The sequence below is a fragment of the Hypomesus transpacificus genome, chromosome 10 (assembly GCF_021917145.1).
Source record: "Hypomesus transpacificus isolate Combined female chromosome 10, fHypTra1, whole genome shotgun sequence".
NCBI classification, from domain to species: domain Eukaryota; kingdom Metazoa; phylum Chordata; class Actinopteri; order Osmeriformes; family Osmeridae; genus Hypomesus; species Hypomesus transpacificus.
Genome location: NC_061069.1, coordinates 9,051,567 through 9,063,085, shown reverse-complemented (window position 1 = coordinate 9,063,085; position 11,519 = coordinate 9,051,567). Strand labels below are relative to the sequence as shown.

General features: G+C 47.9%; 2 protein-coding genes across 2 annotated transcripts; both read right to left on the bottom strand.

Moving 5' to 3' along the window:
- Positions 1-332: 332 nt before the first annotated feature.
- On the bottom strand, positions 333-4,263 carry si:ch211-119o8.4 (neuropeptide CCHamide-1 receptor). The gene is made up of 4 exons (XM_047026833.1): positions 4,037-4,263; positions 3,825-3,949; positions 1,572-2,031; positions 333-1,202 (listed from the first exon to the last, which is right to left on the bottom strand). The coding sequence occupies exons 3-4, from the start codon at positions 1,976-1,978 to the stop codon at positions 500-502; spliced, it is 1,110 nt and encodes a 369-aa protein (XP_046882789.1). The 5' UTR covers positions 1,979-2,031; positions 3,825-3,949; positions 4,037-4,263; the 3' UTR covers positions 333-499.
- Positions 4,264-6,357: 2,094 nt separating this feature from the next.
- Positions 6,358-11,413, bottom strand: carmil3 (capping protein regulator and myosin 1 linker 3). Its single transcript, XM_047027118.1, has 11 exons — positions 11,398-11,413; positions 11,116-11,303; positions 10,408-10,487; positions 9,920-10,039; positions 9,559-9,724; positions 9,005-9,395; positions 8,762-8,886; positions 8,431-8,680; positions 8,227-8,298; positions 7,666-7,782; positions 6,358-7,417 (listed from the first exon to the last, which is right to left on the bottom strand). The coding sequence occupies exons 1-11, from the start codon at positions 11,411-11,413 to the stop codon at positions 7,377-7,379; spliced, it is 1,566 nt and encodes a 521-aa protein (XP_046883074.1). The 3' UTR covers positions 6,358-7,376.
- Between the last annotated feature and the right edge of the window lie 106 nt (positions 11,414-11,519).

The following is an 11,519-nucleotide window of genomic DNA, read 5'->3' as shown; positions in this document are numbered from 1 at the left end:
TCTCTCTCTCTCTCTCTCTCTCTCTCTCTCTCTCTCTCTCTCTCTCTCTCTCTCTCTCTCTTTCTCTCTCTGTGTATTTAGATGTTAGGATGCAGTGTTGCTAAGTGATTCTGACAGCTTGATCAGAAACATGAGCTTGTGGGTTTAGGGCCCGGTGCATGACGTTTACGACACTATCCACCTCGCACACACATGAATGACTGCATTTCATATCTTTCAAAGACTGATCACTAATCATTTATAATGTCTTCATATACTGTTAAATATTAACAGTGATTGTGCATCATTTAGATATCCTACACATTTTTTATAATGATAATCTGACCATTTTTACTTTCACGCTTGACATTTTTTACACAAATATCAGAACTTTCTACTTCTTAGCTTGGCTTCCATTGTGATGCTCCATACCAGCAACAAAAAACATGTATACCTGTTGCCTCGCCAAAGTAAAGCAGATGTGCATATGTCTGTGTCTGTGTGCGTTGATATCTGGCTGTCAGCCACCGGCATGTGTCACGGTGTGATGCATGGGGTTGTGGATGGGAGGCAGTGGTAGACTGGACCGCGGCAGGCATGGAGGCGAGGCTGGAGCGACACGCCTGCCAATAGCAGGGCCCCTCCAGCGTTTGCAGCTGGACGGTAGCAGGGTGCGGAGCTGACGGACAGCTGTCCGGGTGAACAGGAAGTAAAGAGGCGGGTTCCAGCAAGGGGCAAAACACACCAGCAGAATAGCGCACAGGGAGGCCACCTCCCAAAGTATTGAGACTTCCGTCACTGGTTCATGGGTTGGGGAGGGGGTTGTGAGGAATGGATAGGAGGGAGTTGGGGTTGGGGTTGGGGTTGGAGGTGAGGTAGAGCCATGAAAGGGCACCAAATTGACAAACTCTAAGACATAGTAAGGCAGCCAACTGATGGCAAAGACCAGAGTGGATCCAACCAAGAGTGCTGTAGCTTTCTTGTTGCGGCGGTCTGCAATCAGGGTGCCACGGCAACTGTACAGGTGTGCTATGATGTGGCTGCAGTTTCGTCCAATGCAGACTAAGGGCACTACGTAGTAGACCAGGAAGGCAGGGATGACAAAGGCCAGCCGTTGGCGCAGCCCTATCGACCAGCTGCAGCCTCCATTATAGTGGATGTAGGTGACCTTGGGCAAGGCCATGGTGATGGATACCAGCCAGATCAAGGCCAGTGCCCCAGCCCTGGAGGAGAGAGGGAAAGGAAGAACATGTGTGAGGTGGGAGCATTCCGCTCCCCTGTAAAAATAGCATCAATCATCATTTCCAAATGGGTCATCGGTCAACAGCAAGTTCCAGAATAAACTCGGTATATTTATGACCGTGATGAACGTACAAGACTGAGAGGGTCTCATGCCACTGCTGTTCATTCCCCCTACACACCCCTCACCCCTCCTAACCCTCCACCCTCACCCCTCCTTACCCTCCACCCCTCCTTACCCTCCACCCCTCACCCCTCCTTACCCTCCACCCCTCCTTACCCTCCACCCCTCACCCCTCCTTACCCTCCACCCTTCACCCTTCCCAGTTGTAGAGACCCCACGCTGTACTCACAATTGCTTGGGCGTGGCGGGCCGCCTGGCAGGTGGAGCCACGATGCGATACCGAAGCACAGACAACGCTGCCAGGCTGAAGATGTCCACACCGGCCATCACGGACGTCGTGAACCCCAGGAGCACGCATATGGTGCCCCCTAGCTGCCAGTCCTGGAAGCTGGCGCTGAGCAGAGTGCTGGACAAGGTGAGGAGGGCCGCCAGGTCTGCCAAACTCAGGTTGAGCAACAGGACAGAGCTGGGCTTGGAGCGTCGGCGTGGGTTACGCATCAGCACCAGCCACATGAGAAGGTGACCTCCGACCGCCACCATCAGAGAGAGCATGCTGACTAGCGGCAGCACCACGGTGAAGGGGATGGTGGTCTTGGTGGACACGGTGTTGAAGAGCAGGTTGACTATAGCAGGCATGGCTGGGATGAGCGGGGGGGGGGGGTTCTCTAGATGGTTCTAGATGGGTTCAGCTGAGGATAGGAACAAGAAGGACGGAGGAATGGGCGGGAGAGAGGGATGGAAGGGAGAGAGGGATGGGTGAATGGAGGCAGAGGGATGTGAGGGCAGGGAAGCTGAAATGGAGGGAAAATTAAAACATAGAATGGACGGAGGGAGGACGAGTGGAGAGCAGTGAACAAGAACTGCCTCCAGTTTCTAATAAAATCACACGATTCAAAAGGCACACAGAATGACAATAGTTTCGGGAGATAAACCGGACACGTCTTAATAATGAATGTGATTGTAAGACACTTATTATTCCTCTAATAATAGTTTTCTATTTGGCACCGTTAGGTGAATCATTCACCTGTAACCTGTTATTGCAGAACACTGGGTGTCGGTGCGTTTGATTGACAGCTGCGATGACTCAGAGAAGCCAAGCCTTCCAGGCTCTGAGGAGTTGCTTGCCAGCACACACAGGCAGCTGCTGGTCAGTCCCTTCACCACTCACGACAACACAACTTTGCCACGGAACCACAGAGAGACAGCTCGCAGAACACGTCACACATGCGGCATCTATTTGCACTTAGGAGACGGGCCTTTTACAAAAGCACACGCTGTCTGGTTGGCCCCCGGACACGAGCAAGGTGCACAACCACTCAAGGCTCCCACTTGGAGCACCCTCTTTTTCCAACAAACCAGATTTTTTTTTTTCTACAACGACAGTCTGGCAAGAGGCAAATGGAGACAGTATTGAATTCCCCCAAGGGTCTCCCAAAGACGGTGCGGCCCCACCAGGCTTTGGGGCAGCCTTGGTTGCTATATAAGAAATAGAAGCCTTCATGTGTTGGTGAAATGCTGACTTTGGAGGCTGTGAATGTCAGCTGACTGGATCATGGAAAAACACGCCCATCAACCATAGACACAGGAACTAGATGGCTTGACATTTGGGAGGATTTGCCCTGTTTAAATTGATCTTTCATCAAACTCTGAGTTCTTCCCCTAGGTATATACAGGTTGATATCCGTCCGGTCTCCATCATATGCCTATATTCTTACTGACTATCAATAATAACATGCCGCTTACAATGTAAATTAAGTAAATTCCTTTACCCGTACTATATACAACAAAAAATATCCCTTCATTATTTATTCATGTTCAATATGCTGATGGGATGTACGCAGAATGAGACATGCATCCGTGCGTCAATGATTCTCCATGCATGCTAACATCAAAGAGATGATGAAAGTAAATGACTCTCCACCACTGAGAAGTCCTATAGGAAGCTCGAGCTACACTGCGGGCTAGTGCAATGAAGTGCTCACGACACATTGAGCTGCCACTGTATTCCATTTGTTCACGTCCACATGAAATGTGAAACGCAGCAGGGGCTCCAGGAGTGTGTGAGAGAGTGAAACAAAGAACGAGCTAACAGCTGGGATCTGTCAGACGACCCATAGAGACCGCGGGGCAGCTGATAAAGAGGATTGAGACCCATCACGAGGGGAGATGACAAACGTTTTTCAGTGTTTTCATGTGGCCGGCTCGAGTCTTGGAATATTCTTCCTTGAATGCCACATCGTTTCTCAGAGACGCTACAGCTGGATAGGACAACTGATCCACCCACCTTCCCTGAATCACATCCCCACCTCCCTGACAAACACACCTTTACAACACATCAATATACACACTGACAGAATGAGGCTCTGTACCAATAAACAGATGTATGTTCTTGACCTAGTTAGACCATTCAAGAGACAGGCTGCCAGATAGCAGAAGAATCAGATCGACCCTGAAAGGGAGGAGAGATCAGGGTCACACTTACTGTGGACAGTAATCTGCTCCGGGGACAAGCCATCCTTTGTCCATCAGTGGCTCGGCTGGGTAAAGAGGAGCTGAAAGGACACACACCTGCGTCCCTTCTACTCTCACTTACAGGCATACACACATCTAATCACACACACACAGATAAAGTGTGAATCTGTTACACCATCCAAACCTCTTCATTAAAAGTCACATCAATACTGTAACCCTTACCCGATTTTCGGACTGAAATGGATGACCGTGCAGCAGTGCACCGGTTTGTGAGCACAGGTACTCTATCTACATGGTTTTCCCTGTCTGCCTGTCTTCTCCACTGATAACCAGAGGGTTTTCTTGACTCACAATGTGTGTCTGTTCTTCTTTTCTCCCCTCACTATCCACCCACTGCCCTCTCTATCGCTCTCCTTCCCTTTTCTCCTGCAATCTCCCTCTGAGACTTTTTCTGCCTCTTACATGGTCCTTCTACTGTACCCACCAGCCGCCTTTTCACTTTATTCATCCCCTCTCTCCCCTCCCTCGCCCTCTCTCCCCTCCCTCTCCCTCATCCTCTGTTTGATCCTCCCTAATCCTCTGACAGTCGGGTATAATGAGATTCACCTGTCGTTAAGGAAACCTCACAGTAAATAAACACGTCCAGGTATGTAGGTGGGTCAGAGAGACAGAGAGGGAGAGTGAGAGAGAGAGGGAGAGAGTGAGAGGGAGGAAGAGAGAGACAGAGGAAGAGAGACTGATAGAGTTAAGGAAAACGCATGCACTGTCAAATGTGCCAACTCAGAAACAGCTAACAAGTGGGTTTGCTAATCAGGCCTGAGACAGCAGAGTATTTCTAACTGACATAAAGACAGCGGTGTGGGAGTATCCTAGGCCTCACTCAACTGCCTGGGCTCTGAACTCCCCCAGAAAGCAATCCTGTGCTTACCCACTGGACCCCTGCCTCATACACACTCATTATAAACCTTCCGGTGTTGACACAGCATGTCAAGTAGCTTGCAACTAGTAGTACCCATCTGCTACTGTGAACCTCCTGGCACACACACATAGACACAGGCCCAGACACATACACACACACACACACTTATACACATGCACACACAGACAAACACACACTTACACGCATGAAGACTTGCTCTGTATTCTGCTTGTGTTTGCTTCCTCATGTTTCTGGTGTATTGTGTGGCTGCATGGGATATGGGAAAAGAGGTGTGTGTGTGTGTGTGACCTAATCCTACGAATCGATGAATTTAATTGGTCTAACTCTTGAATGTGCACTGCCCAGACAGCTATGAAGATGAACTACTGATGAACAGTTTGAACTGTTTCTCAGGAGACAGGAGCTGTTGACGTCATAGAAACATCAGTGGTGTGTGTGTGTGTTGTGTGTGTGGGATTGTGTGTGTGTGTGTGTGAGTCAGAAAGATAATTATTGCATAAAAAGGCTCCTTTGTTATACAGTCAGATAAATCTTGATCTTAATCAATGGTTTGTCTTATCTGACTCTGTCTGGCGTTGGAATTTCCAAGAGAAATGGAAAGTCTTCCAGTGAACATTGCCGCAATTGAAGCAACACCAAATGCTATTTATCATGATATGTTAATGTTTGAATGTGTGAGTTTGCAAGTGTCACTCAAAATGAATCACTTGTTTAGTGAAAACATGGTACCATAAGTTTATTACTCAGTCTTTACTGCCCTCTGTTGTCACTCATAGGAACTGTAGTGTTCTTTCTAAGAGTAGAATTGGTTGATACCGTATGTACAAATCAACAAAGCTGAGTTGAGCTCGGAACCTTAAGGCTCAACAGAACAAACCCCAGCCGTGTTCCAAGTCCACCACCAGCAGACGAGCTGCCACCATGTGCTGTTGAACCTCTGAGGTTTCACGACACAGGGCAAACCACCAGCCTGTTTCTGCTCTTTTCAACTGAAGAACTGAAGATTCCGGGAGAGGTTTAGAACCAAGAGTTGAAGGTGAACCTAAACTCAGAGTTCAGGAAAGTTTGAAAGGAAAAAGTGAGAGGTGGAGGTAGAGTTTTGGGCTTGGTATTGTTTGGCTGCAGTTAAGACTGCAACACTTTCATGAAATGATGATGTTGCTGCTGGTGGCAGCAGCAGAAGCAATACTGAAGTGTGCAGAAATAACATTTGTTTTATTTATCAGCTCATATCGACCAAATTCATCCAACTTACTGGGTAACGCATCATAATGCAGAAGAAAAGTACTCCAGGCATTCTGCCAAGGCAACCAAAGTCTTTTCTTGGCCCAAAATTGAAAATAATTCTTCAGAAGTCGATCCCCCAATCTGAATCCAATTGAGTGTTCAGCATACAAAATGAAGAGGAAACGCACAGGAGGAAGCTTCCAAAACAAACAGGAAGCAAAGACAGCTGCAGGAGATGCTTGAAGAAGCATCCTTGTCATGTACAACAAACCCAGCACCTGGTGATGTGTAAGGACGCTGGCCTCACTCACGCTTAGTATGCAAAGGATGGACCACCAAGTATTAAATATCATTATTTTATTGTTCTGCATGTTAATTGGCTTTTGGTGCCCTAACATGTAGGAAAATACTATAGTTTATTCACAGTTCATCTGAGACGTTCATCCAGTTTGTTGTAAGTGCTGACATACACTTTGAACTTGCTTGCCGTATAAAAGTAGGTGCTGACACTATGCAGAGACAAGAGGCAGAACTAAGAGGAATTCAAATCAATTTTGGGAAATTTCATCTTTATTTATCCTATTCATATATGCCTTTTTAGAAAATATACTCATTTGAGTCCTGTAAAATCAGATAAAAACAATCATCTGTTCCATGGACCAACTAGTAGTACTTACTGTAATAATACTGGTACCAAATGATAGAACACTTCATTAACATATTCAGTCTCCATTGTCGTTATACATCATACAAAGATGGTTACAATACAGTCAAAATAATTACAATCAAACTAAAGAAAATACCGGTTACAGAATAACGTCCACAAAGGTTAGTGCAGATTTTGCTCATTTATACTCAATAGGCCTATACACAGAATATCAATACTCCATTAGAATAAATACTGATTCATTCTTACAGTAGCAGTGTCACAGATTGTCGTTTAAAAGAGAGGGAGAGAGAGAGAGAGAGAGAGAGAGAGAGAGAGAGAGAGAGAGAGAGAGAGAGAGAGAAGAATAAAAAATAAAGTCTAATAAAAGTATATGTACAATAGTAAGAGCAAGTAATTGTTTGTGAGTATACTGGATGTGAGAATGTTTCTGTGTGTGTGTGTGTGTGTGTGTCTGAGAGAGAAGGAAATTTAGAGAACATGGTATGTGTGAGATGACAAAGCAAGTAGGACTGGTGTAAAGAATGTCAGCATTCATGCATCACGTTTCACAAATGACACAGTGACTAATCATGCCACCATCGGCTCTATTCTGACTGTGTCGGTCACTTCCAAGAGTTCATAATGACTTGTTTTTCTCTTGCTCTTACTCATCCTCTTTCCATCTATCTACTCCCAATCATTTTCTCCTCCGTAATCCTCAGTAGCTTCTCCATCTGCTGGTGTTGTCATGACGCCTCGCTGTTGCCAGGCTCCGGACTGTCGTGACCTAAACAGCAGACAGAATGTCAGAGCTCTTCTCTCCAGCCTCTCTAGCGTGAGTCTCAAGCTTGAAAGGTTCTTATTCAGAATCGAGCTATAACCGGCGAGACAGGAAGCTATCTGGAAGTAGCAGTGGACAGCAGACCCACACACACATGGACAGACACGCTTACACACGGACAGACGTGCATATACATAGACAAAACGCTCAAAAAGACACTCGACCATTTGCCAGAAACAGATCCAGATACATACACACGGATGCAGGATAATCCAGGGATCTGTTTCTGCTTTGGGGGAGACGGGGTTTTTTCACGGGGGGTTTGCGAACTGAGGACCTCTCCAGATCACTGGGGCTGTCCCGTCCCATGCCTGAGGGGAAATGATATGAGACGTACAAGCGGGGCCACACACATGGGGAAGACGGAGGAATGTAGAAGCCTTCTCTCAAGTTGAGAACAGACCCAGCAAACTATTTTCAAATTACTCGGAAATATTGGAGTGCACAAAAGAAAACCTTCATATGAAAAAGTACTGAAAAGTATGTCTTTGTTTGTTGTTGGACCCAGTTATACATTCAGAAGATTTGACTGACGGACACATTGAATGGCAGTCATAATGACATCAGCGAATACCGCATACTGTATATACTGGACTTTGCCAATGCTATTACGAATTGCAAAGTCAGTCAAAGACAGAGGACAACAGATTCCATTCTGCTGTTGCAATGCAGAGGCATGCTGTATACAGGCAGCCAGAAGACAGTGGAGTCAGAGCAGGAAGGGTTGTGCATTCATGTCACACACACACACATACCAGCGTCACAAGAGTTTGCTTTCCTGTTGCGATGTGGCTTCGATATCCCGCCATTTGTTGATCCATCTTCATCTGATAGATAAAGTATTCACCATAATCGTTACCACCTGATCACGTCTAATCCTCCCCGGTACAGCTGCCACTAAACGACCCATTCATTAGAATGAATTAAGAATAATCATTTGTATTCAATTACAGTGGTACCTTGATTGACAGCTGAACTGGGTAAATCAAAACTAGGTTTGGCAGACATGGGGGGCACACGGGGCGGGCTTTTCTTCTCAGTGGTGCCTTCTTCTGGAGTGACAGGGGCTCCACAGGACTCCAGGCCAGGCTTGGCAGACGCCGGTGGGACAGGAGGCGGGGTCTTCTTCTCACTGGTTACCTCCCCAGGTGGAGTGACAGCAGGCGAGGTGTATGGAGAGTTACTATCCCGGGATAGATCTTTACTGGGCTGGAGAGATGATACTTGGTCAGACAAACATACATACACACATACACACACACACACGCGTATGCATGCACACACGCACACCTTCGCAGGAATAGGGGGACGCTGTCCCTCTGCCCCTCGGGTTCTCTGTGTTACGTCTTGTCTCTTTGCGTTCCTCTCGACCTCCCTCTCTCCTTCCACCCCTCCACAGTCCTCGGGGGATTTGTCTAAGGGCAGAGAAAGATTGAAGAAGGATTATGTCAACAAACAAACAAAACAGGTCTGTGATTGCACAGACCTCGTTCTTGTCGGCAAAGTTGCCTCTACTGTGCATTGTTGCAGTACCGGAGCTCTCCTGCAGGTGTCGCTGTCTCAGACCAGCCAGATTGGGCTTGCTGCTCTGTGGAGGAGGATCAGGCTTCTGTCCGCAGGGGGCGGCCTCTCTGTCGGCCCTCCCCTCTTCTGAGGACTGCCCGCCCTCCGTTTCTGTCCGTGTGTCTGTCTGAAAGCTGACTCTCTCCTGCCTGCCCGCTTCCGTCTGCTTGTCCATCTGTCTGTCCGTCTGCTTGTCCAGGCCGCCGGTGGACGCGACGTGGCCGTTCGCTCGGGTGTCTGCCTGGGTCTCTGGTGTCTGTCTGTCCATCTCTCTGTCTGACTGTCTGTTGTCGCAGCTGCTAGCGTCGGAGTCGATGTCGGCCCCGATGCAGCTGTACACCATGCTGACCAGGTCTGAGGACTGCAGGGAGGGCAGAGATGAAGCACACACTGTACAACACTCGTCCGCTAGGGCCGTACAACAACACAAGCCAGAACAGTGCCCTGGATGTGAGACTGTGAGGGGTGGTGGTGGTGGTGGTGGTGGTGGTGGTGGTGGTGGTTTGGGAGGGGTGACTCTGCACCTGTCTCTGTATGTGGCAGGGGGGGCTGCCGACCCTCACCCCAGGGAGGGGCACACCATGGCTGGGCCTGGGAGACGGCATGCCTCCATTGGTTCCCTGTATAGTCGACTCCACCCTGACGGCATCCTTTGGGTGCTGAATAAACGAGTAGACATTCTCTGAGGCCCTGCAAAGGGCAGAGAGACAGAGAGAAAGAAAAGAAAGAGAGAGAAAGACGTGTTACAGGAGGGATTTATCTTTATATGAGTCCTCGTATTTCCACTTCTGAGAGCTGGATATCCACATGCTGTACTACGCTAAGGACTACAATAGCACATGGTCTCCACACCCTTTCCTAAAGGCCCCTCCCATTCCTGCATACTCTGCGTCCTGATTGGAGATAGTAGAGTTGCGGTTCTTCCGGAAGCCGGAGAAGATGGACAGGACGCTGCGTCTCTTTTTGCGTCTCAGGATCTGGGCTTGATGGTGGGATGACAGTTGACTGCACAGAGGGGAGAGAAAGAGAGAGAGAGATAGATAGAGAGAGAGAGAAAGAGAGATAGAGAAAGAGAGAGAGAGATAGATAGAGAGAGAGAGAAAGAGAGATAGAGAGAAAGAGAGAGAGAGAGAGAGAGAGAGAGAGAGAGAGAGAGAGAGAGAGAGAGAGAGAGAGAGAGAGAGAGAGAGAGAGAGAGAGAGAAGAGACAGTAGACATTAAGACAGGGATATGACCTTTGTATAAACCTGTATGAATAGGAACCGAAAGAAATCTATAAATCAAGCCCTGTACATGAAAATGAATGGACGTGGATCCAAACATTCAGTGTTTTGTACCATGTGTTGTCATGCATGAGATGTTGTGCAGTTTACCTGTCAGGTAGAACTCTCTTGGTGTAGAAGTCAGGAAGTCCATCTTCTAGCAGACTGACCCCCCCATTCTCTGAAAAGTGCTAGGGGAGGGAAACAGGGACAGGAAGATAACAGCATTACAACCATGAACACAATATCATATTGTACTGTCACTACCAAACGCTGACAACTGCAATTATTATTTCAAACGGGCTGGCTGAACTTGATCCCCTGCCAGCAGTAGTCTATTTGGAGCAGAACACAATTACTCATTAGCACTTTACAAATGGTTTGTACCGATTTACAAAAAACACTTCGAACTCGAGGACAAACAGACCTGGAGTGGTCGGTGCCTTGGGGGCAGTTTGGATTTCAGGACATGATAAATGGATGAGTCATAGCAGGCATTAGGTCAAAGTAAAGTAGTTTTAAAATGACTTATTTCGAGAAAATGGACCTCAGGGTGGAAAACATGGCTGAGAAATGGAGCGATTGAAACAAAAGATTGTGGGTTGGAGGAAAAAAGGGAAATAGAAGATAATTGTTTGTGTTGACTTGCACTTCAGATCGGTAAAAGCATATTGTGCAAGGACAGTGCTAACCATGTTCTGGATGTAACCCTCGCTGTTCCACACATTCATCATAATAGCAAAATACTTAAAAGACAAATAAATAACTGAAGGCAGGGGGAAGCAGTTTGAAAGTATGGTGGAGTCAGAGGTCACTCACGGGGTCAAGAGTGAGGTGACCCGTCCGGTGCCTTCGCGGCGGGCGCGGCCTCACGTGGGTCACGTGACGCAGCGGCGAGCCGTGGGTGGGCAGCGTGGACAGACCTTCCCAGGATGCCGAGCGGGAGAGGGGTGCGGAGGGAGAGGGCACGCAGGGGGGAGGAGAGGAGCTGTGCTCATCACACAGACCTGAGGGAGGGGGGGGGGGGGGGAGGGAGAGAACAAAGAAACGAAACATGGGTCTATTTGGGTTGTAAGGTTACAAGGGCCAGATAGGAAATACATGAACATTGAGTCATCTTCGAAGGTTGGAATGTATGAACGAGGCTTCTGGATGTTTCTGATCCTAATCTCTGTGGAGAGCGAGGAGCCTACTTAGTCTGGTGGACACTGGTCGGATCCGCC

What these genes read in the sequence shown, in the direction of transcription:
- carmil3 (XM_047027118.1), bottom strand. An exon ending in ATCTCCAATCAGGACGCAGA is followed by an intron (nt 9,725 to 9,919) that starts GTATGCAGGAAT and finishes TGCCCTTTGCAG; the next exon opens with GGCCTCAGAGAATGTCTACT. An exon ending in CAGTTCAGCTGTCAATCAAG is followed by an intron (nt 8,299 to 8,430) that starts GTACCACTGTAA and finishes TTTATCTATCAG; the next exon opens with ATGAAGATGGATCAACAAAT.
- si:ch211-119o8.4 (XM_047026833.1), bottom strand. Translation starts at nt 1,978, where the DNA reads ATGCCTGCTATAGTCAACCTGCTCTTCAACACCGTGTCCACCAAGACC. An exon ending in CCCGCCACGCCCAAGCAATT is followed by an intron (nt 1,203 to 1,571) that starts GTGAGTACAGCG and finishes TCTCTCCTCCAG; the next exon opens with GGCTGGGGCACTGGCCTTGA.